Source organism: Dermochelys coriacea, chromosome 7, assembly GCF_009764565.3.
Source record: "Dermochelys coriacea isolate rDerCor1 chromosome 7, rDerCor1.pri.v4, whole genome shotgun sequence".
In the NCBI taxonomy this organism is placed as follows: Eukaryota; Metazoa; Chordata; order Testudines; family Dermochelyidae; genus Dermochelys; species Dermochelys coriacea.
The window spans coordinates 107,108,852-107,135,220 of record NC_050074.1 but is presented as its reverse complement, the minus strand read 5'-3'; the positions used below and the strand labels follow the sequence as shown (position 1 = coordinate 107,135,220).

The following is a 26,369-nucleotide window of genomic DNA, read 5'->3' as shown; positions in this document are numbered from 1 at the left end:
TATGCAGAAAGCAATACTGTGGTGCTGTAGAGTAGTAGGAGCCCAGATAAGTGTCTCTGTGACTGTAGTGAGTTGTGGTGCATACCCACGCTGTTCTTTCAACTTGGGAGTACCAAAATTAAATCTGAATGCAGCTCATGTAAGATTGAGTTGTGGCAACACATCGAGGTCAGTTTGACAGTATTCTAACATCAAGATGTCATGCAGAAATGTGAGAGTTTTCCACTTGTTTGTTAGAAGAAAGTATTTAGAATATTAGACTTTTTTAAGTATGTAAGTCATGTTATTTACAGTATTTCATAAATGTTCTAGTGCTTAGGACCTAAATTCTATAACCTGTACTTGCATTTAGTATCTTACTCTGTTACCCTTAGATTTCAGTGGGACAAATTGTATGGAACTACTCAGCATGAGTTACAGAAACTGGTATCAGTCTGTAATCTGCCCTGTCTCCTTAATTGAGGTCCCAGAACAGTTGCCATACTCTGGGTTTTTTTTCTTTTTGGCAGAACACAGCATTCCGGCAGAACCACTAAGACAGCTTACTTGGTAGGTCAAACCCTGAAGTACAGTTAGCTAGTTAGTACTGTTGATTAATCACAGTTAACTCACGCGATTAACTCAAAAAAATTAACTGCAATTAAAAAAAATTAATTGCGATTAATAGCTCTGGTAAACAGTAGAATACCAATTGAAATTTATTAAATATGTTTGGATGTTTTTCTACATTTTCAAATATATTGATTTCTATAACAACACAGAATACAAAGTGTACAGTGCTCAATTTATATTATTTTTATTACAAATATTTGCACTGTAAGAATGATTTAAAAAATAGTATTTTTCAATTCACCTCATAAAAGTGCTGTAGTGCAATCTCTCTTTATCGTGAAACTGTAAACTTTTTTTTGTTATATAACTGCACTCAAAAACACAATTGTGTAAAACTTCAGAGCCTACAAGTCTACTCAGTCCTATTTCTTGTTCAGCCAATTGCTAAGACAGACTAGTTTGTTTACATTTATGGGAGATACTGCTGACTGCTTCTTATTTACAATGTCACCTGAAAGTGAGAACGGGCGTTCACATGGCACTTTTGTAGCCAGCAGTGCAAGGTATTTACGTGCCAGATATACTAGACATTCATATGCCCCTTCATGCTTCAGCCACCATTCCAGAGGACATGCTTTTATTCAAGGATCAGTACTATACCAATATTAATCCTCACAAAACCTTATAAGGTAGGAAGGAAGTATATGACGTGTTAGGCTCATACTACTAGTTGGCTAACTGAGGCACAGCGTGGTTACACCGGGAGTAAGTTTGGGAGAGCAGGGAAGATGTTGCAGAAGTCATGACTTCATTCTCCCTAGCTCTAACCTCTAGACAACCCTGTCTTCACACTTATAAACCTAACTGATACTACCCGCAATATGTAGGTTAAGATGGTTGAAATATTTAACAACTTTATACTTATTTTCCTGTCAAGTCTTATATTAATGTTGCATGCAATGCATATATTTTAAATAAAACCTATAATGTAGTTTTCCCTTCAATTGATAGATGGGCAGTTTCTGCCTTTCAGAGTTTGGATCTGGAAGTGATGCATTTTCTTTGAAGACTCATGCTGATAAGAAGGGAGACTACTATATTATCAATGGCTCAAAGATGTGGATAAGCTTTGCAGAACAGGCAGGAGTGTTTTTCGTGATGGCAAATGCAAATCCTTCTTTGGTAAGTTGCTAAGGAACAGTTGTGGCTATTTCCTGTGGCTGTTGATAATATGATACTGATGTAATGTGGTGTAAATTCTTTGCATCTTGCTCCCACTAGAAATTGATTTTTAAAAATTAGTCATATTTTCCCTGAATCATCTATATGACAAAAATGGAGAACCTGGTGAGTATTTTAAAAAATTTCTTCACACACCTGGGAAAATAAAAATGTCAAAACAGTAACTGCCCAAATGAGGGACCCAGCAAATATTGACATATCATGTATCATCAAAGAATAGACATTCTGAATCTTAATGGCACTTATATTGTTTTATCTTTTAATGGTTTGGTATTGGCAGGATACTGTGATTAAAAGTCCAACAGAACTAGGCCTATATGCAATGGAAAGGAAAAGTTAGTACAATATTAAACATGCCCATGTGACAAAGCACTTTTGAAAAGAGACATGCCATGTTTTTTCATTTATCAGTTTAGATACAAGTAAGGTAAAGATAAAAAAAAATCCTAAACTGCATAGTTTAAAATGTAAAAACATTTCCACCAGTTAACTGAAAAAGATGGTGCAGTTGAAAGGTGAAAACTGAGCAGCTGCAAAACTAAATTATTAGAAAAGGTGTTCTGTTTATTTATTAGAATTGTTTTGGAGTGACCCATTTAAAAATAAAAGCCTAACTTGAAAATATTTATAAAACGTTATTTAGGTTTATATTTCAACTGATCAAAAGGGTTTTTAAGTTCCATCAGTGAAGAGCTGACTTTTTAGTTGAAAATCATGTCATTTCCAATCCAGGTCTATATTTATTGATTGATTGATTGATTGATTCTATTTATTTATTTGTTTAATTTCTTCATTCATAAATAGGTAGACAATTTAAATTAAGAAAAAGTTTCATAATATTAGATTATTTTTAATCTCCTCCATGAACACTGAAATTTAGAGGCAAGGTATTAATTCAAGGAAGCAATATGTTTCTGTGTCAACAAACAGACAATTTCAAACAGTAAATTGAAGTGCAGTAGTTAATGAATGGGATAAGTCTTGCATGAACACTAAATATAATTTCAGTTAAATGCCATTTGTGTGCAGCTGCTATTAGTGTAAATGGGAATTACATATGTGCTATGTGAGAATAGATGGATATAGGATTATACAGTGAAATATCATGTAGTCTTTATTTTACTCAAAGCTTATAAATATTGCAGCCAGTAATTATGCTAAGATAATATTAAGGTTGCAAAGTGAAGTAGCCAAAAATTAGCAAATTCCAGAATTAAGGTTGCTCATGCAATCCATGTATATTGTCCCGTGCCTTATTTACTGCACACTATTAAAACTGTGATCTGAATACAAAATTAATTTCCTCTTGGACTTTTCTATGATATTGTAGCAATTGAGTGCTTCACTAATGTTAACTAATTTATTTCCCAATTCCACTGTGCTGTGAGGTAGTAGTATTACTCCCATTTTATAGATGGGGAACTGAAGCACAGAGTGACTAAGGTCAAAAGTGTCCACTAATTTTGGGTGCCCCAATTTGAGTCACATAGGACCTGATTTTTTCCAGAATATTTGGTATTTTATATAGCTCTTTTAATGTTCAAAACACAGTTTCTAATAACTTCACTTGCAGCTGTGAGTGCCCAGCTCCGGGGATCTTATTTTTACATTCATAAAATGAGGAATACGCAAGTTAGTGGACATCTGTGAAAAGTTTAGTTTGTGATTTGCCTTGCATCACATAGAAACTCTGTGATAGAGGCAGGGTTAGAAACCAATTCTCCAGGATAGTGCTCAACTGTCTTAACCATGAGACCACTCTTTCTCTTTTTGCAACCTCCTGCATTTAGTACACACCTTCCAGCTTCTGCAACAAACGAAGCATGTATCCTACTGACCACTCTCTTTCACTGCACAGTCCTGATTTTTCCCATGCCAAGTCCATTCTGCATCCTGAAAAAGTTAGGTGTGTGCTGTTGAAAAAATAGTATTAACGGGCAATCCTAATTGAGTTTATCTTAACTTTTGATTTTTTTTTTTGTTTAAAAAAAAAACTGGGAAATTATACATGTCAAGGTTGTAAACTGAAAAACAGGAATTCCCTCATATGGAATTATACTGACCTCTGTGTGCATCATCCACAGCGTTGGAACCTTTAGATCCTCTTCATAGACCTGCTTGAGCTAACTTGGTAACTGATAGCAGTCGTAGCTTGTCATCCTTTATGGGGACTAGCCATTAGAGGTGGATGAGAGAAGCACTTTGTCATTGGGTTTCACAAATAGTTGCTGACAGCAGAGGAATCTTAGGTTCATTTCTAGGTTCTCTTGGGGGTGTGCTCTAAGTGGTCAGACTCTTCTGACCCTCTTTCTGCATCCACAAGACCTGACCCATTCTGCCTTTGTCCCCTCCAGACAGACTGTCTCTATGATAGTCGTGCTTCTCCCCACTTCCAACTCCATATACCAGTCTCTGCCTTTCCTCTGGCTCCTTGTCCCAGTCTGTTTCCTTTTCTAATCAATCACAATCTCCACTCCCTTACCCAGGCTCCTAATCCAATTCCAGTCTTTTTGCCTAGCTAGTCTAATTGGATAAAGCACAATTGGGTGACCTTGTTTTTACTGATGGCATTTTCCTGCTTAGTTTGACACATTATTTAATAGAAAAAAAAATCCAGCTTTTGGCAGACACAGCAAAACACGTTGGTTTGTTGATAAACAAGGGGAGGACAATATATGGCTATTGGTGTCCCAAAAGCAACCATTAGTGTAGACTCGGAAATTCTAGGAAGAAACAATTGTACCTGTTTAGGGAGTCAGATGTGCAGTGATAGTGACACCATGCTACATGTCAAGCAACAAATATAAAAAACAGCAAACAGCTTTCATAAGCTTGAAAAGATTTGAAATAGTAGTATGATTGGCGCTCATATGAAAATATGGATTTTTAACACCAGCATCATGTCTGTCCTCCTTTATGGAGCAGAGTCATGGAAATCTACAACAGAAATTGTAAGAAGATCAACTCATTCCAAAGTAAATGCCTGTGGAAGGTCTTCAAAGTCCATTGGAAAAAGTTTCTTGCAACATCAGAAATTCTATGTAGAGCAAACCAACCTAAAGCATCAAACATGATAAGAAGACAATGATGGACATATTTAGGAAACACTATTAATGATGCCACCAGCATGACTTCCACATCAAGAGATAACATGGACACCACCTGGGAAGAGGAAAAAAAAGGGTGACCTAAGGAAACATGATGCAGAGCAATAGAGAAAGAAGCTAAATCCATCAACAGGACTCAGAAGCCTGACAGAGCACAAAACCTAAATAAATGTTGGAAACTGGGTGGATGCCCTACGCACCTGAGGATGTGTGGGGGATAAAGAGAAAAGAAATCTAAATCTTTCCCTCTGGTCTCCTTGTCAAAGTCCAAGTCTTCCCTCCACCATCCAGTCTCTCCCGTCATTCTCTCCCAGGCTCCTTACCATCTCAGTCCCCACAATGCCTCTCTGCTCCAGTCTCCCCAGGCTCTTAGTGCAATCTCAGTCTGTATCCCACCGATCCCAGTCTTTGCTAGACAGTCCCATTATTTTTCAGTCCCAGTCTTCCTTTCTGTCGCTCCCGCCCTGCCCTTTGGGCCTGATTCCTCATTCTACAGCATTCCGGCCAAGCTGATTCCTCCATCTCCACACTGCCTGGGCTGCAGTAGGACAAGCACTAAGAGCACAAAAGACATGTTTTTCCTGCTCTCCTTCCCTGTGTCCACTGTCACAGCAGCACCTGGCAGATGGGAGGAGCAAGTGCAATCTGGGAATGAAGCATCCTCAGTGGGGGTGGAATCTTTAGAGAATTTAGGTGCCAAACTAACACATCTGTACTGAACATGTGTGAACTGAGATTTTTCAAAGGCTTATAATTTGGGCAGTTTTTCATGGGGACAAGAAAAGCTACTGCCATGCTAAATTTGAAATCCATGCACCAAAGCCTGGAGGCTTTAGAGATTCTCAATGAAGTGGTGCTAAGAAGTATTTTACCAGGGGGGAAATGTATTTTCCCTAATCTTGAAAATGGCTGAAACATGTTTGTTGAAATTCCGCTGCTCCCCTCTATCTCCAGGAGCTTAACTGCCAGCATGGAAAATTTTAGCCTGAACAGTTAAAGTTTGGCAAAGCTGTTATAAGCAATTGAAAAGAGGGTCTTCTAAAGGGATGTGTCTGAAAACCTTAATTATTAGCACCATTACCGTCTCCACATATAATAAGTCTCGTGACTCACCTAGATGCTTTAGAAGTAATACTAAAAAAGGTGTACTAACTTTTTTTGTTTTCTAGAAAACTCTGATTATGTTGGGTTCAAGTATTTTAGGTAACTTCTGTGTTAGGAAATACATGTTTAACCAGAAATGGTTAGGAAATAGAAATGGCATAAAATACCAGACATACTAGTAAGAGCTATCAGTAATAATAAATTGATAAATTATCAAATTCAATACTTCAGACTTTTTGTAGTGGATTTTATCAGTATGAAAAAGATGTAAACGAATCTGTGGACCCAGGGATTGGAGAATGACATAAATTAAGCAGTGTTACATGATACGAAATAGAAAATAACATTACAGAAACTGGGAATTATTTTTCAATGATGTTGCAGGAATGCTGTTTACAAATGAACATAAAAAGACTCAAGAACCTATTTACATATTTTTTTCTCTTTTACAGTCTTGATGAATATTAATTTTTGATCATTGTGATTAATATTAAATAAGCATTATGTGACAATAGACATCTATTTTTTAATCCTGTTTCTGTGAAAGAAACCTTTAAATTATTTACATTTTAAAATTAACATACAAAAGTAAAAATTAAACCATTATGGAAGGATATAGTTATTAACTTAGACTTCATGTTAATATTCAACTAGATGCTCCCCTCTATTTAGTCTTAGGGGAATTCTGCACCAAAAAATTAAAAATTCTGTGCATGATATTTTAAAATTCTGCATATTTTATATGTCAAAATAACAATATAATCACACCAGTTTCAATTATTTAGGTAATTTATTTCAAAATACCTGTCAGCAAGTATGTCTGTAATAATATAGACGACAAAAATTCAGAATATTTTTTTTGACAAATTGATTCCTTACTAGGCAAATTATTACAAAACTTTGAGTAATTCATTTAAACTACAATACAGAAACATATTTCCCACATCCCTCAGAAGCAGTGCAAAGGCTTGGGGGAGTCAGGGCTAATGGAGAAGCTGAGGGAGAGGGAAGCAGCCTGGGAGTTAACCTGGAGGATTGTTTCTTGTGGGTGGCAGAAGTATGGAACAGTTTTTGGGGGGAGGGATAGGGAGTTGGGGAGCCTCCACCATGCAGACCCTGACTGACCCCTTGCCTCTCCCATTCAGTCAGGCATATTTGCCACCATGCCCGTGTGGCCCTGCACCCCTTCCCATTCAGCGCCTGGCTCAGTGCTGTCACCCCACTAGTTCCTGAGCCCCGCCCTAGTCTGTCCCCCCCCACTAGCCCTTCTGAACCCCAGTTCATGACCCCCCAGCAAGCTCTCTGTATGCCCCACTCTGTCTGTCCTCTGCCCAGATCCCATGCCTCCTTAACCTGGCTCTACAGGCAGGATGCTGTGATGAACGCAGCAGGCTGCAGGGTGTTACTGCCTGCCAGCCGCTGCTATATGTTCTGGCATCACAGCAGTCTCTTGTGGGCAAAAAGCAGAACTGCAGCACTTCTTGGGCAGAATGTATTTTCTGCACAGAAAAAAAATTTCTGCACCAGACATGAATTCTACATGTGTGCAGTGGCACAGAATTCTCCCAGGAGTAAGACTCTATTTTACAGCATAGAAGGAGAAAATTGTACATGGAAATGGGCAAAAGAATGGTGCCTAACACCATGTACACACCCACCTGTCATATACATAATAGCTGTCTGCAGCCTCACCACATGAATGCCTCCAATTAAGGCTTGTGAAGGTGCTAAACTCCCCTGGTTCCTCTATTATCAATGGAAAGTGATGGTACTTCAAAGGATCAGGCCTTTGGGGCTCTGCTGAAATTGGGTTCTGGTTGCTGGAAATGGGGTGAAGCGCAGGACACATAGCCACTCTGGAAATCCTGATTTCTCTAATAAGATGGTATGATGCTTCAGAGAGCAATGCTAATTCTTCACACCTCACAGAGTAGAAGTGGGCGGTTTTAGTAGGAGAGCCAATGGGAGCACAGCGCAAAAACGGGATTTGCTGTCGGGTAAAGGGAGCTCAAAGGAGCGCAGAGCAGGAACTTCAGTTGCATGAGGCCTGCAGGGTTGGGCCAGAATTTCCAACTGCTTTGCATTCTATATAGGTATTACAGACCCTATCCTTCCCCCTTTATTTGAAGCTCTCCCTCCTCACCATATGGTTGATATGGCCAAGAGAGCCACTCAAACTGTTCTAAATGTGCTTTTTTCTTTTTTCTACAGAAAGAGATGACTTGGCCTTAGTTAAATTATTGCAATTGCAAAAGATATAGCTGGGAAAAATAAAATAGATGATGGTTCCACATTTTGTTAATATAGTGTATATCAGGTTTATATTGCAATATAGAAATCAAATATTCAAAGCCCATTTGGTTTTATCTTAAAAGTCAGTTCTTTGTTTTTTATTCATTGCTTAGGGATACAAGGGAATTACATGCTTCATAGTAGATCGTGGCACAGAGGGCCTACATGTAGAGAAAAAGGAAGATAAACTGGGAATCAGAGCGACTTCTACGTGCCCCGTAACGTTTGAAAATGTTAAGGTACAGTAAGTGTTCTGAAGGTTTAGGCGGAAATTTAGTAACCTTGTTAAGTGTAACTTGCATACATCTTGAGTATGATACAGGATTAGGAAAGAAAACTTGCTAAGGACTTGATTTTCACAGATGCTGAATTTTTGGGGGTAGCTGTGGCTGCCCGGCATCCCTGAAAATCAGGATTTAAGGGACTTAGATTACTCACTTGGCACCTCAGTGACACAAGTTTTCATTAGAGGTCCAATTCTGAATAATTTTCTCTGTCATCCTTCTTATAATCCTGTGTGTGTTGGGGAGGGTTAAACAAAAGTGTTATGGGAATCAGGTGCCCATTTTATATTGCTGCCTTCAGTTATGAGACATGTTAAATAAAACATTCACACTGATTCAGCTGTGAGCGGTACTAGCCGTTACAGAACAGAAAAGAAGGAATAATTGAGTGGTTTTATTCTTTAGGTTCCTAAGACCAATATCCTGGGACAGCTTGGACAAGGCTATAAGTATGCAATTGGAACGCTAAATGTGGGCAGAATAGGTATTGCTGCACAGGTGGGTAACATTGTTTAATATTTAATGTGATAATTCTGCAGTTTGAATTTGGATTGAAACATTTAAAATATTAGAAGAAAGAGGTTGGTAAGGGAAAATTTAAGAAAATACCATTATGAAAAGAATCTGTGTTGCCACTAGATGTCACTCTTCTTTTTTGTAAGATGAAATAATGTTTGGTATAGGACTATACATTATACTGATTATTGTATATAGTATTGCTTTTAATAATGCAAAATTCTGTTTCCATTGTAATAGTCTATTTTGAAAACAAACAGTAGTTAATCTCCAATGCTTAATTTATTAATTTTCAAATATATCTAAAATGTCATCATCATTAGAGAGACAAGGTGGGTGAAATAATATCTTTTATAGGACCAACTTTTGTTGCTGAGTGAGACAAGCTTTCAAGCTACACAGAGCTCTTCTTCAGGTCTGGGAAAGGTACTCAGAATGTCACAGCTAAATACAAGATCAGACAGACAGATTAGCGTAAGTAGTTCGCACATCCATTGTGAAAGATGCCCACTGGTGGAATCTCTCAGGAAGCAGGTGGGAGAGCTACAGGAGGAGGTGGCTAGTCTGAGGCGCATCCATGCCCATGAGGAATTCCTCAAAAGTATTCATGTGGAGACATCCAAGGCCAAGGAAGCTATCCAGCTAGAGAGGACAGCTGTCATACCAGGGGAGGAGGATATGGCTCTGTCACAGGGAGGACACTGGCTGCTGGTTGCTTCTGGCTGCAGGCAGTGCTTCAACCCTGCTCTGAACACACCCACCATGGTGATGGAAAACCGATATGCTGCCCGGGCAATAAGCGATGAGGAATCACCCCCAAAGGGGGAGGAGGAGAAACCATGTACCCCCAAGGCTGGGAGGATCGCAGTCACCACTCCCAGGAGGAAACATAGGGTAGTGGTGGTTGATTACTCTTTTCTGAGGGGGATGGAGGCACCCATCTGTCGCCCTGACATGGCATCCTGGGAGGTATGCTACCTTCCAGGGGCCCATATCTGAGACGTTATGGAGGGATTGTCGAGGATCTTCCGGCCCCCTGACTGCTACCCTATACTACTCATCCATTTGGGCACTAATGATACTGTGAGGTATGACCCTCAGCAGATCAGAAGGTCTCTGGGAGTAAGGGTGAAGGAGTTAGGAGCACATGTGGTTGTATCTTCGATCCTTTTGGTCAAGGGTAGGGACCCAGGCAGAGATAGATGCATCCTGGAGGTGAACACCTGGCTGCGAAGATGGTGTTGCCAGGAGGGCCTCAGCTTCCTTGATCATGGGATGCTGTTCCAGGAAGAAGGACTGCTAAACAGAGATGGGGCCCACCTATCGAGGAAGGGGAAGAGCATATTTGGATACAGAGTGGCTAATCTAGTGAGGAGGGCTTTAAACTAGGTTTGAAGGGGAAACCCACAGATAAGTCAAAAACATGGACACCTGGGAGAAGGGTCAGAATTTGGGGAGAGTATGGTCTGTTATAGCAGGAATAAAGGAAAGAGAAGACAGAACCGGGGGGAAAACAAATCAGTATCTTAGATGTCTGGTATACTAATACAAGAAGTATGGGGAATAAGCAGGAAGAACTCAAAATGCTAGTAAATAAACACAACTATGACATAGTTTGCATCACAGAGACTTGGTAGGATAATTTGCATGACTGGAATATTTGAAATGAAGGGTACAGCTTACTTAGGAAAGACGGGCAGGGAAAAAAAATCGAGGTGTTGCCTTGTATATTAAAAATGTATGCACTTGGACTGAGGTTGAGATGGAAATAGGAGACCGACTTGTTGAAAGTCTGTGGATAAGGATAAAAGGGGTAAAAAAAACAAGGGTAATGTCATGGTAGGTGGTCTACTACAGACCACCTAACCGGGAAGAAGAGGTGGATAAGACGCTTTTTGGTTTTTTTTGTTTTTTTTTAAAAACAACTAACACAATCATCCAAAGCACAGGACTTGGTGGTGATGGGGGACTTCAACTACTCAGACATCTGTTGGGGAAAATAACACAGCAGGGCCCAGATTATCCAACAAGTTCTTGGAATGTATTGGAGACAATCTTTTATTTCAGAAGATGGAGACAGCTACTAAGGGAAAGGCTGCTCTAGATTTGATTTTCACAAATAGGGACGAACTGGTTGAGAATTTGAAAGTGGAAGGTAGCTAGGGTGATAGTGATCATGAAATGGTAGAGTTCATGATTCTAAGGAATGGTAGGAGGAAGAACAGCAAAATAAAGATGATAGATTTCAAGAGGGCAGAATTTAGCAAACTTAGGGAGTTGGTAGGTGAGATCCCATGGGAAGCAAATCTAAGGCGAAAAACAATTGAAGACGGCAGTTTTTCAAAGAGACATTACTAAGGGGCACAAGAGCAAACTATCCCACTGCGTAGGAAAGATAGGAAGTATGACAAGAGACCACACTGGAGATAACCAGGAGATCTTCAATGATCTAAAAATCAAAAAAGAGTCCTACAAAAAGTAGAAATTAGGTCAAATTGCAAAGGATGAATATAAACAAATAAGTAGGTAGGTACAAAATTTGAAAGGCCAAGGCACAAAACGAGATCAAACTAGCTAGAGACATAAAGGTAAAAAGAAAACATTCTACAAATACATTAGAAGCAAGAGGAAGGCCAAGGACAGGGTAGGTCCGTTACTCAATGAAAGGGGGAAATAATAACAGAAATGGCAGACGTGCTTAATGACTTCTTTGTTTTGGTTTTCATCAAGAAGGTTGGTGGTGATTGGACGTCTAACACAGTGAATGTCAGTGAATACGAGGTGGGATCAGAGGCTAAAATAGGAAAAGAACAAGTTAAAAATTACTTAGACAAATTAGATGTCTTCAAGTCATCAGGGCCAGATGAAGTGCATTCTAGAATACTCAAGGAGCTGATTGAGGAGATATCTGAGCCATTAGCAATTATCTTTGAAAAGTCATGGAAGATGGGAGAGATTCCAGATGACTGGAAAATAGCACTATATTTGCCCGTCTATAACAAGGGAAATAAGGACAACCTGGAGAATTACAGACCAGTCAGCTTAACTTCTGTACCCGGAAAGATAATGGAGCAACTAATTAAGCAATCAGTTTCAAACATCTAAAAGATAATAAGGTGACAAGTAACAGTGTGGATTTTTAAAGAACAAATCGTGTCAAATCAACCTGATAGCTTTCTTTGACAGGGTAACAAGCCTTGTGGATGGGGAGAAGCTGTAGACGTGGTATATCTTGACTTTAGTAAAGCTTTTGATACTGTCTCGCATGACCGTCTCATAAACAAAGAAATGCAAGCTAGATGGAGCTACTGTAAGGTGGGTGCAAACCTGGTTGGAAAACCTTCCCAGAGAGCAGTTTCAGTGGTTCACAGTTGTTCTGGAATGGCATAATAAGTGGGGTACTGCAGGGATCCGTTCTGGGTCTGGTTTAGGTAATGGCATAGATAGTACACTTATAAAGTTTGAGGACGATATCAAGCAGGGAGGGGTTGCAAGTGCTTTGGAGGAAAGGATTTAAATTCAAAATGATCTGGACAAACTGGAGAAATGGTCTGAAGTAAATAGGATGAAATTCAATAAGGACAAATGCAAAGTACTGCATTTAGGAAGGAACAAGCAGTTGCACACACACAAAATGTGAAATGACTGTGAAGGAAGGAGTACTGCGGAAAGGGATCTGGGGGTCATTGTGGACCACAAGCTAAATATGAGTCAACAATGTAACACAGTTGCAAAAAAAGCAAACATCATTCTGGGCTATATTAGCAGGAGTGTTGTAAGCAAGACAGAAGAAGTAATTCTTTTGCTGCACTCCGCGTTGATTAGGCCTTTTAGTGTAAGTACTTACATAGTTAGATTGACATAAACTGCCTGGCGTTGACCTAACTCTTCATGTAGACCAGGCCTCTCTCTCACCAACAGAAGTTGGTCCAATAAAAGATATTACCTCACTTGCCTTGTCTCTCTAATATCCTGGGATCGACATGGCTATAACAACAGTGCATATCTTCCATCATGTGTGTTAATTTTTCAAAAAACAAATTCAGCTATTTGACAGATACTGCAAATGATATTAATACTGTAAGAATAAAGTATAATATTTAGTGCTTATAAAATTGGTTGCATACTTAGCAAATGACATTTTATATTAGCTTTTTATCTTAATCATGAAAAGGTCCCAGAACAAAATTGATATGATGTAATGGAAGTCTGCTAAGTTTGTGGTGGTGTACTTTAAAAAAATGTACATTAGGGCACCTTAGACCAAAATGTCAATTGAGTTTCTGGATTATTTAAAGTATGTTCTATTTAGTTATGAGTCAGATTCAGATCCTGAAATTCTAATTGTTTTAACTGGGAACAGAGTCCAGCCCTATAAAAGTTGATTTGGTTTTGTGTCTGTTTTTTATCATTCAACCTATGCTTTTAAAGGGAAATATAATTTAATGCAAAAAATATTTTTGTTACACAGTAGAGGTGATGTGTCTGTCCCTATCATTTTGGAGGCTGTTATTCTTCCTTATTCCTTTTCCAGCTGCTGGCAGACAGACCAGGAGTAATAGGTCGTGCCTAAATGCATGCTTTCCACATGGTAATGTAGCATGATACTAAATAGGGTTGGCTTTTCCATCATTTTTGAAGATTATCTGTGATTAAACTTTGTCAGGTATGGCCTTAAAAAAAAATCTAGATCACTGGCTCCGATTGTTCTCAGAGATATAAATAACATAGCTCTTCTGGCAGTAAAGTACACTGTCAAGGTCTTAATCTAATTACTGCGAGTTACCCTTGTAACCTAATTAAAAGTTAAGGTAGGTATTTGTTATATCTTAGCTAATACTTTGTTTTTGGCACCTTCAAATGAAGAGAAATGTGCCTGAATGAAGAACAGCAATTCTAAAAACCCTGTAGAATTGAGTTTAGTTTTGCAGCAGTAATAGTTTAGAAGGTAATGAATTTCTTATAAATGTGATTGTTTCTATGAAAACAGTTTCAAATAATTTTAATGTAAAAGAGTTATATGTGATGTTACATGTGCTAATTTGTTTGTCTTCAGTGCAGTGGAAAAGGGTAGCATATAGTGTAGCTAATTAAGAATGTACTACAACTATATTTTCTTCTACCCTTTATCTATTTTTATTTTATTTTGTACTGTGTTCATCCAGAATTTTAAGAGCGGGTAGAGGATAAATACTGTTTGAGTTCCAGTGGCTCTGGAGGAAGCATCTATGGAATCTGGGATAACATAACCCTTGTAATTTCTCCTATATAGTTCTGGCCTATGTGTACAATCTTTCCCCGTCCCCTTGAATTCATGTTTGAAAAATAAAAACTCCGCCCCCCCCCTTTATTACTGGAAAGGTGCTTGTCTTCTCTGATTGGGACACTTGGCTTTCAGTCAAAGACCTCTCTTCCTAAGGGTCTGTAAAATAACACACGTTGGGGCACCATATAAAAATAAAGTAATGTAGTTAAACTGATCAAATAGTTGGCTACCAAATTTTAGTAGCCCACCTTTATACTCTAGTGGCCCAGATCATTCTCAGTGGAAAACGTGTTGTTTTTTGTTTGGTTGGTTTTTTGGGGGGTTGTTTTATTTTTGTGAGCTTCCAGTTTCAGGATCATCATTGTTAATTCTGCTTTGTTACCACCTGTTCATGTCCCTTGTTTGTCTCCCTTTCCGTCTCTCTTTTTTGTTGCATATGCCTCTTGTTTGTTTCATTTTCTGTCTTTTTCTTTGCTCTCATTAGGAGCAGCAGAAAGGAAACTTCTATATGTGTAGCTGGATACAGAATGAAACCAGCTAGGATCCTAATTGGTTTAATTGTGTGTCTGACTCTTATTAGTAAATTCATAACTTTGCTAGACATTAAAAATCATGGCCTTAATAAAGACACTGAATTTATGGCTTTTACAACGATCTATAACTCACTAACTTCTCTTTTTGTCCTATGACTACAGTAATGTTAATAGGCCACTTCACCTTGAATGTCCCCTTAGAATATGTGCTAACTGCTTATGCTAAACTAACTGTTTGACCTTGTATTTAACTGTGATGCTCTGAGTACCTTTCACATAGCAGAAGAAGAGCTCTGTGTAGCTCAAAAGCTTGTTTCTCCCACCAACAGCAGTTGGTCCAGTGAAAGATACTATTTCACCCATATTGTCTCACTATTATTAATGGATTCTCTAATTGTCCCTCTCTTGTAAGAATTATGAGTGCTTGGTGGGATCTTTTCTTCATGATCTTTGCAATAAAATATTCTTCTTGAGTATTAATCTTCTATCCAGACCTGAAAATCTTTGCTTGATCATCCTTGCTCAGACCAGTCTGTCAGAAGCTGGCATAAATGCTGTTTTTAAAAGTGTTTTTTTAATAGGAGATTTTAATTTCCCCCCAAATAGTAAATAGGGGTCATGATATGTGGCAGCCTTATGGTATGTCAGACACAACTGGCCCCAGAGCTCAATACGTCACATTTGCCAATTACAAGTATATTCTATTTCTGATGCTTGTTTAACTCCCATTAGATTAATAGAAGGCTGTGGAATCACAGAAATGTAGGGCTGGAAGGAACCTTAAGAGATCAATTCCCTCCATGCTGAGGCATGACAAAGGTATACCTAGACCATCCTTGACAGGTGTTTGTCTAACCAGTTCTTAAAAACGTCCAATGACTGATTCCACAACCTCTCTTGGTAACCTATTCCAATACTTAACTATCTTTTTTCCTAACGTCTAACATAAATCTCCCTTGCTGTAGATTAAGCTGATTACTACTTGTCCTGCTTTCAGTGGACATAGAGAACAATTGATCACCATCATGTTTATAAAAGCCATTGACCTATTTGAAGACTTCTCAGGTCCATCCTCCCCTCCCCCCTGGTTTTCTTTTTTTTTCTCAAGACTAAAGGCCATTTTTTAACCTTTCCTCATAGGTCAGGTTTTCTAAATCTCTTATCATTTTTATGTCCTCCTTTGGACTTTATCCACATCCTTCTTGAAATGTGGTGCCCAAAACTGGACACAATAATCCAGCTGAGGCCTCACCAGTGCTGAGTAGAGCAGAAAAATTATCTTCCACATTTTATGTAAAACACTCCTGTTAATACACCCCAGAATATTAGCTTTTTTTTTCCCCCCTTTTTTTGCAGCTTTGTCACATTGTTAGCTTATATTCAATTTGTGGTCCAAGCTGGTGTTAAAGAAAAACTTGTACTTGTTTCCTATGACATTCAGTTTTGAGTCATTAGGTAGGAGTAAGAGTTTAAATGGGTTCATCTAACATGTTAGGTATTTGAGACAGCATGTTCAGGGAATCAAAGGCTCAGGGGATTTGTATTGCAATACTTACAATTTCTAGGTCACTAATTTTCATCCATCCCAGCTAGATTGGTGATGATTCAAAGTTTTGCTGTCTGATGTCTCTTTGGTGACCTATATGAAGTTAATTGTTACTATTACTCCAGTTGCTAATAAGCAGGTGTCCACATCACAACTGGCTGCCCTTTTGGTAGCTTCGGTAGGGCTGCTAAAGGTTGAATAGGCATCAGGTCCCTTAAAACTGTCCTCTAAAGGTGGTCTCTCCAGAACATTATGGGGAAACTGCTACTGCCACTTCCTTTGTACCAGTTCTGTAGATAAATTACTCTAATTTTTTATGCTATCAATCTGGCACCTTCATAACAGCAAAATAATTTGATTATAATTGAGTTTCTATAGGTACTATATATTTATTCAGTTTGCTTTAGACAGGAAAATCACTGTATGCCAATTAGGGCTTTTCACAGGATCATACCCTGAGATTAGAAAAGACTACTTGGGCCATCTTTTGATGCCTCTGAATTTTACAGAAAAGTTCACTACATCATTTTTGCTAATGTCTTGCCTTGATTTACAGGGCTGCACTGTATATTCAGATGGTTATGGAATAGGCTTATTCTTCATGCAGACTCTTTATCATGACTCACCTGGACAAGAATTCTAACAGTAGTAAAACCTCAGCTAAGGTTCTGGTTAGAATTGTTTTATTATATTTTGTATTTACATCATCTTTGGTTTCATTATTCCTGATACTACACGCAGCATGTTTCTTTTTACAGAGGAAAAACTAAGCTCATCTCCTTGAATGCTGAAAAATTATAAAGGCACACCATCTGCCCAGAAAAAGAATTACTGTAATTATTACCTCCGTTGGGTACATTAAATGTACAAATTGTTTACTCAGTGTAATCTTTGTTTCTCTGTTCATTCACAGATGTTGGGATTGGCACAGGGATGTTTTGACCACACAATTCCATATGTAAAGGAGAGAGTCCAGTTTGGAAAAAGCATATTTGATTTTCAGGTATTCATCTGTGTATATATTAAAAGCTGTCTACTTAGAAGAGTCGTAATCATAATAGAAAATGTCAGGAATGAGTCATTTGATTGAATAACTATAGTGCTGTTGTGTTATTTAATGTCTCCCCTTCTCAATGTCTGTGAATGGCAAATTGAAAAGAAATTCAGATAAACTTTAATTTGGCATATATGATCTGCAGATCTAATGGTGTATCTGTTTGTGCATCTATTTCATACATTAATTAAAACCTGACAGGACATTGGACTAGATGGACCACTGGTCTGACCCAGTGTGGTCATTCTTATGTTCTTAAGTGCCTAGTGCAAGTACTCATTCAGCAAGGGGCATGATTCACTGCTATTCCCGAATTGGAAGTACATTAGAAGAAGTCATCTCCTTAAGGTGGGGAATGGAGTTGGAGTCACTATTACTGAATGGTTCAGCCATATTCACCTGGACCAGATCCTTTGCTCTACATACGAGTAAATAAAGAATTGCCTCCCCTTGTGGGTTCCAGGACTAGCTGCTCCAACAAGAAGTCATTAATGGTGCCTAGAAATTTTATGTTTGCATTTTGTCCTGAGGCGATAGGTACCCAGTCAATAGGGCAATAGTTGAAATCTCCCATTGTTATTGGGTTTTCTATTTTTGTAACCTCTCTAATCTCCTTGAGCATTTCACAATCACCATCGCTATCTGGATCAGGTGGTCAGTAGTATATTCTTACTGCTATATTATTATTCAAGCATGGAATTTTTATCAATACAGATTCTGTAATACAGTTTGATTATATTTGACTTTATGCTTTCTTGTATATATAGTGCCACTCTCCCGCCAGCGCAACCTACTCTTATTCCTCTTTAGTTTGTATCCTGATATTACTGTGTCACAATGATTATCGTTGGTACACCAAGTTTCTGTGATGCTTATTGTATCAATATCCTCATTTAATACTAGGCACTCAAGTTCATTCATCTTAATATTTAGACTTACCAAGTTGTAACAAATTTTACAACCTAACGTACCCATTGGGTCCCTGTGTTGCTGTGAGGAAGATTGGCTGGGGGCGGGGAGGGGAGGAGAGGAAGTGAATGTTCAGATCAATCAGGCAGTGAGGGAAATATTCATTCCTTGCTCCCAGAAGTCTGTTAGTGTGATACCCACAGTAGGGCCCCAAAATCCAGTTCTACTCCAATTGTGAGGGGAGGGAAGTTTTGATCAGGATGCAGAATGGGGAAAAAAGCTTATCAGCCCATTCTTGAATACTCAGAAGCCAACAGCCTTATAGTGCAACCTTCTATCCAACCAATCAGCCAAGGAGCTCTCCCTCCTCAACCACGTGAAGCTGAGTATCCAAGAGGAAGAAAAAAGGCAGGTGCAATTTTTCAAGTGGCTCAGATTTTCTTTCTCCTGCTGGCCCAGATAAAGTCTTACCACCTCTGAAAGTGCAGAAAGGATGGGGGGGGGGGGCATTTTATTAATCCATGTGTGATCATATTTTATTTCAGAATGCAGGTTTAAATCTTTGAAAAGCAATACACATTTTGCTGCATATTGAAGTTAGGCAGCTGGATAATACTTTAAAGAATATTAGATGTGTTGTAAGTTCTGTCTAACGTCAGGCCTGCTTATTACAGGGAATGCAACATCAGATAGCTCAAGTGGCCACCCAGCTGGAAGCTGCACGGTTGCTGACCTATAATGCAGCCAGACTTGTAGAAGCAGGAAGGCCATTCAGAAAAGAGGCAAGCATGGCCAAGTATTATGCTGCCGAGGTAACCAATATTTGCTTTATTTGGTACACTTAGTTCACTTGCTGTTCATTTTAAAGCCATGTTTTTGCTAAATATGTTTCTTAATAGCTTGTTTTCTTTCTAAATTGAGCATAGTTTTCTCTTGTTTCCAACATGCAGTTTTCAGACGGGATGAAAGTAGGACAACTGAGGGATAAACAGTATAACCCTCTTAAATAGAGGACAAAAAACTCTCAAACATCAGAATTAAAGAAAGGAAGTGTAGTATTATTTATTCACTCAATAAAACCTCAAATACTAGCATTCACCCTCAAGGAGATGCTCTGAAAGATTCCATCACCTCAGGATTCACTGCTGTGGTAAGATAGGGGGGGAATTAATATGTGGTCAAGAACGCCTCTCCCAGTCATAATGATAATTCAGGATATAAAATCCAGAAATGTCTATGGGCATAGAATCACTTCCTTTTCACTTGCAATGGTAGCCAAAACAGCAATTAAAGTTTCTTTCTTGGTAGGGAAGGGACTATTGCAAATAACTATTCTGATTTCTTCTTGTCATCAGGTGGGTGAAGTGGGAATGAACCTTAAATTGGTGCACAAACAATATTCTTATAAAGTTTGCATAGAATAGGTGACTCAGATCTCCATTCTTTCCTTTTCCCTCCAATTGCTGCTTTAATTATTGCTTTGCTTTTCTGAAATTAGATGGAACAAATGACATTGACTGACTTCTTGGCAAAGATGTGTCCTGGGATGGTAATTGTGAATCTGATTTTCCTTAGGTTGCAGCACTGACAACTAGTAAATGTATTGAATGGATGGGTGGAGTTGGATTCACAAAAGATTATCCAATTGAAAAATACTATCGAGACTGCAAAATTGGTAAGCAGCAATTATTTACGAATATATAATATAGATGTGGGTTTGGTATTGTTTCAAGGTTAACATAAGAACTTAAGAATGGCCTTACTGGGTCAGACCAAAGGTCCATCCAGCCCAGTATCCTCTGTACTGACACTGGCCAATGCCAGGTGCCCCAGAGGAAGTGAACCTAACAGGTAATGATCAAGTGATCTCTCTCCTCCCATCCATCTCCACCCTCTGACAAACAGAGGCTAGGGACATCATTCCTTACCCATCCTGGCTAATAGCCATTAATGGACTTAACCTCCATGAATTTATCCATTCTCTTTTAAACTCTGTTATAGTCATAGCCTTCACAACCTCCTCAGGCAAGGAGTTCCACAGGGTGACTGTGGGCTGAGTGAAGAAGAGCGCCCTTTTATTTGTATAAAAAGTGTCAAAGTGACTTAGGAGTACAAGTCACACTTTCAAAAGTTACTTGGCCATTTACGCTTCTAAATCCTGTATTATGTCACTTTGATAGTTTTGACAGTTTTAGTCTGACTTCTGGCTTTAATGGCTGATGTCAGCTGTAAATACTTTAAAATTTGACTTGAAATGTGGGAATTGCTGTTCATGGAAATTTCTTACCCCCCAAAATAAGTCAACTATCGATATTATATACCAACAAGAAAGTTTGCTTCACTGTAGTCAACAGTAAAATACTGTAATATTTTTTGTGAATATCAGCTCTGCTTCTGGTTGTTAAGATGAATCTTTGCTTTATTGTCTTAGAGCTCTAATTGGATCTTTAGAACAAGGATTTAAATTACTGTTAATATGCTTAGTTTAGTTTTATTTCCTTTGGTTTGTTTCAGGTACAATATACGAAGGAACTTCAAATATCCAGCTGAGTACAATTGCAAAATGCATAGCTCAAGAATACTGAAAACTGCAAGGATGTTGTGACTGTTCATACTGAAATTTAGAATCAGCATGCCTCATTGGTGAAATCAAGGGTTACATATTTATTCCAAAGTGTGTGTTTTTTTTTTAAAAAAAAGCAACCCTAATTGTGGAATTTTATCCCTAAAACACTTCTAAAACAATGCAATGATTTAAGTGATTGTGGTGTTTCAGACTGTACAGATCGACAAAAGTAAACAAACAAACAGGAGATAAATCCTCAACCTGCTCTACTGGCACAAAAGGCACAAAGACACCTGAAGAGGCAGCTGATTCCCCCAGGGCAGAGGTATTATTGGCTGGTGTAAAGCCAGCTTTATGCCGTCTGGTGTGGTGAGAATGGGTAGACTTGGAGAGTTCAGCCATCCTTGTTACCTTTCTCTGGTGAGCGATTCCTTTGGGGCCGCTACAGTTGAGGTTACTTAGAGCAGTCTTAGCCTATTCTAAATTATATCTGGCAGTTTGGCCCTTGGCAGTCCCTGGATTGGGGATCTTGAAAGGTGGCTAATAGCCATCTTCCACCCCATCCCCTCTTCTGCTATTTAGGCTCTTCATATTTTTTAATGCTAAGTTAAATTCTTTGTAAAATGTGTTAAAAATCATTAATTTTATATATATATATAATATATAGGTCAGATTAAGAGAAACTTGGTAGTTCTGCAAAAGCACAATGACATAAGCTAGTTGATAAGCATTATAGTTTTCTTATTACTTATAGTAGTTTCCATGTTCAAAGCATTTTACAAACATTAATCCTCACAGCCTCTCTGTGAGGGGGTATGGCTCTTAGATGTGGAAACTCAATGATGGAAATTAAAGGTATTCTGCAAAAGAGAAAAGGTGGGGGGGGTTGTTTTTTTTGTTTTTTTTATCTGCTTCTTTTTACATTAGACACAGATCTTGCTTACACTGAAAGACTCATTAGTGACTCGAGAATCAGTAAAACTAAGCACAAGACCGAAGTGACTGAAAGCTTAGCAACTAAAAGGGGAGGAATGTTTAATCACTGCTTTTAATTCTTTGGGTTTTTTACCCATTTAATTCCATCAACTATAAAATATATTGAAAAAAGAATGTTTTTGTTAAAGATTCAGAACCATTTCTTCTTCCATGAAAGTATGAGAGTTCATGGTATACAGAGTCCTAAGACAGGTTTCAGAGTAGCAGCCATGTTAGTCTGTATTCGCATTCAGTAGAAAATACAGTGGGGAGATTTATATGAACAGAGAACATGAAAAAATGGGTGTTACCATACACACTGTAAGGAGAGTGATCACTTAAGGGGAGCTATTACCAGCAGGAGAGCGGGGGGGGGGGGGGGGAGGAGGGAACCATTTGTAGTGATAATCAAGGTGGGCCATTTCCAGCAGTTGACAAGAACATCTGAGAAACAGTGGGGGGTGGGGGAGGGGAATAAACATGGGGAAATAGTTTTACTTTATGTAATGACCCATCCACTCCCAGTCTCTATTCAAGCCTAAGTTAATTGTATCCAGTTTGCAAATTAATTCCAATTCAGCAGTCTCTCGTTGGAGCCTGTTTTTGAAGTTTTTTTGTTGAAGAATTGCCACTTTTAGGTCTGTAATCGAGTGACCAAAGAGATTGAAGTGTACTCCAACTGGTTTTTGAATGTTATAATTCTTGACGTCTGATTTGTGTCCATTCATTCTTTTACGTACATTGGTCAAACTGGACAGTCTGTTCTGTGTATATAAATCTCCCCACTGCATTTTCCACTGAATGCATCCGATGAAGTGATCTGTAGCTCACGAAAGCTTATTCTCAAATAAATTTGTTAGTCTCTAAGGTACCACAAGTACTCCATTTCTTTTTGAGAGTCCTAAGAGATACTTCACCAGTACTGTGGTGAAGGCAAGCCCCTAAGTGCCTTGATCCAAATTTTGTGAGGAAAAATATTGAATTTCTATTAAGACCTGCTATGGGACAGATATCAAGGGTTGTGTAAGAGGGCTACTCTTTGCATGACCTCTCTGGAAGTATGTCATATTGGTAAAGATCCACTTAAAGAGATTTGGAAAAATCAAAATATTGCAATGTGCCTAACGGCATCAAATCTGCATTCTGTTATCCATGTGTTCATCTTGAAAATACAGCTAGCCATCAGATAGTTGATTTTAGAGAATTAGTGCCAGTCTTTCCATTAACACTGAGACACAGAACATGGTTGTCTAAAGTGCTGTGTGCAGTTATATAAGTAACTACAGAGCACTTTCCAAGAGAAATACTAAATAAATGTGTATTTATCTATAAAGACCTAAACAAATTTGTGTGCAAATTAATTGCAGTTATTGAGTTTCTGGCAAGATGCCATTACAGCCTTTGCTGCTGCAAAAAATTACATACCACTGTCCTAAACGCTAGTCTCCCAAGAAACGGACTGTCATGTTGCGCCAAATTATTTAATCTCCTTGAGTTAGATTCCATTGCTGCACCAGTGCAGACTCTGGTTTAGCAACTGAGTGGGTTGTGCCTTTTTGCCTGAGTCTTCAGGGAACTGAGTTGGCTCCCAGTGCAGGCTTGGGGCAACCCATCAGGACTTCCCTAAATTGCACCTCTGCTGTTAGCACTGCAAAATAACCTGGGCATAGGACTGGCCCTCCTATCTCCCGCAACAAGGCTCTTTTGATGGGTTGCAGAGCTGCCTTTGTACCTCTTCAAGAAAGTCTGCCATGCTGAGGATGGGACTTGCAGCTGCTTTTTTTAGCTTTGTTATGCTGTTGTAAAGTGGCTTCAGTGCTCCTGTGTGTGCTCCCCCTTGTGTCTTCGGTCAACCCAGCTGAACAACTGCACTGAAATCACATCTTCAATAACAGGAATGTTGCACTTGTGCTTTCCTAGATTAAAAACAAATATGGGGGTTGTCTTTTTAAAAGTGCCTGTATTTCTTTAAATATAGCACTGATATGTTGTATCTGTTATAGAGTCTCTAACAATCTCATTTTTAATAAGGCATCGGAACTACGAATTTTGTAATTTATTGAGGCTGAGTAGAAAAAATTTGATCAGATTTTTGTGCGCTAATTACTCTTTCTTGTTAAAGCTCTGAGGCAGATATCAAGTTTAGGGTATGGTTTCTGCATGGTAAAATATTAAAATATGCTATTTTATATGATGTGTTCTGTGCTCTTGTTCTCAATCATATTTTTCTTCAAATGTCAAGACTCTGTACTGCTTCAGCAAATGACTTTTTGAACTTCACAAAAAGGAACAAAAATAAATATTTGATCCACTGTCTTAAAAGGATCTGGTGTGAAATACAAAGTAATTAATTTTGAAAAGAAACTTGCTCTTGAAAATAAATGGAGTCTTTAACTTGTTTAATTACTGAACAATTTACAAGTATTTGTAGAGTTTGATCACCAAATAGAGAGAGGAACTGGCATTCAGCTGTCTGATCTGGATGTGTTTGAAATACCTAGATAGTTTTTAATTCTGTCCAAGAGGTGCAGCAAGAGAGTATTGGAATGAAATTAAGAAAAGGAAAAATTGGTTTGATATAATGGAAATTTTCACCAGTAAGTTCTATTAGGTTGTGGAATAATCTCCTAGTTAAAGTAGAAGCCCCATTATTTGAATAATATTACATTTAAATGAATAAAGGGCTTGAGAATGTACTGTAGTAATCAATTGTGCATTGAGAAGCTGTGGATTTATTGATATCCTCAGTTGGAAGATACAATGGAAGTGCAAAGCTTAAATTTAATTTTCTGATGTATGTATTTTTAGAAAATTGCTCGTACAGAATAGCTCATTGTTCAGTGGTAGGATATTGACTGTTACAGTTTTTATAGTTACAATGTAAAATACACATGAAATTTCCATATTACAGTCCTTTGGTAAAAGTCCTATTTCAACTGACATCAAAGCTATTAAACCTGTTACCTCATGATAATGTTCCAGATTTGGAATATCTGGCTTTACAGCAGCTAACTATGGCTTTTTGACTTTATCTGTTAAAATGTTTCTTCAGTTTGTACGTATTTACTCAAATCCAGGGCATATTTGCAATATTAATCTGGTATTCTTTTCATGAAAAAAGTTGAATTTAATAACCAGCACAAATACCCAAAAGTTCTCCACTTTGATCCCGTTTCTTCAATTGTCAGACATGAATAACTGAAGATGACGCACATCAAGTGTCAGTAAGAGTAAGAATTGAGGGAGACAAGTGTGTATTTTTTTAAGATGCTTATGAGAAGTCTCAAGTGTTCTATAACTTAAGTATTATGTAACATTTCCCCCATCTATCAGGTTAAGTACAGTAGCTGCAGAGCATTTTACAGAGATGGAGTTATGCAGTTCCCTCATAGGATTAATTCCTTATATTGGATTTAGTAAGGTGATGTGGCATGGCAGAGGTCCATGACTATATTGAGTTTGTCTAAGATTTCATGAAATATTAATACTGTGTGACTAGTTTGCAAGTGTGTGCATGCCGGGGTGACGGATTTACAAAAGGTAAGTGACTAACCTCAGACCTTGTTTCCAATACTGTAAAGCCTATTCATGAACTATCCAGATTATATTGAGGTAAACATAGTGCTAACTCTAATAGTTGGTTCAAACATTATATACAAATTTATGAATATGTATGAGTGTTTAGTTTTTCACAAGTTTATGCCTTAATCCTATTTAAATAACTATGTCCTGTTTACTTTTGTTGCAGAGAGAAAACAAACCATTCAAGGTGAAGTGGCAAGTTACAAAGGGTGGTTAGTGAGTTACAGATTAGATTTATGACTTATTACAACGGTGGCTTTCTTGAGACCATGATTTTTAGTAAAGCTCCAAGGTTCATTTTTTGAACGTGTTGTGAAGGTTTCCTTTGAGGATGAGGCCTCAGAGGTCCTATATGGAGTGATTGTTTTGTGAAAAGTGTTCACCCAGGAATAATATGGTGTTTTTGTCTTATTTTTCTGTATAAGTTTATTTGAAAGTGTAATGATTTTCCGGTGTCACCTACGTAGTTGTTGTTGGGGCATTTATTGCACTAGATGATGTACACCACATGTTGGGACATTCATGTGTAGGCCCCATGTGCCTCCAAGAGCCTGAACTTCTACCTCATTACAGAACCTGATATATTAATGTGGACAACTAGAAGAATTCTGTCATTGAACCACCCACAATTATCTCACTATCAACAGTCATAAGAAAAAAGAATCATCTAAATGGCCACCGCACAGTGGACGAAACCACACTCTTGATCATTACATTCATTGCTTTTGGCAAAAAAAAGCAAAACAAACATCACATCCACCACAATCTCTCCACTGCGAGAGGACAGCTATATAGTCCCTGTAATCCAACCACCAGATAGTGATCAAACCAGCACACAAAG

At 38.3% G+C, this 26,369-nt stretch overlaps 1 protein-coding gene across 3 annotated transcripts in view; it reads left to right on the top strand.

The window, feature by feature from the left end:
• Positions 1–21,321, top strand: part of ACADSB (acyl-CoA dehydrogenase short/branched chain) — a 28,398-nt gene extending 7,077 nt beyond the window's left edge. For 2 of the 3 annotated variants that reach the window (XM_043517974.1, XM_043517976.1), the window contains 8 exons: positions 1,564–1,734; positions 8,411–8,536; positions 8,987–9,079; positions 17,356–17,445; positions 19,080–19,217; positions 19,981–20,080; positions 20,920–21,065; positions 21,189–21,321. In XM_043517974.1, coding sequence (XP_043373909.1) covers positions 1,564–1,734; positions 8,411–8,536; positions 8,987–9,079; positions 17,356–17,445; positions 19,080–19,217; positions 19,981–20,080; positions 20,920–20,990 — 789 coding nt within the window. In that variant the 3' untranslated portion in view covers positions 20,991–21,065; positions 21,189–21,321. Of the gene's footprint in view, positions 1–1,563; positions 1,735–8,410; positions 8,537–8,986; positions 9,080–17,355; positions 17,446–19,079; positions 19,218–19,355; positions 19,672–19,980; positions 20,081–20,919; positions 21,066–21,188 lie in introns of those variants that run through there. The other variant, XM_043517975.1, reaches the window with a different exon arrangement.
• Positions 21,322–26,369: the final 5,048 nt, after the last annotated feature.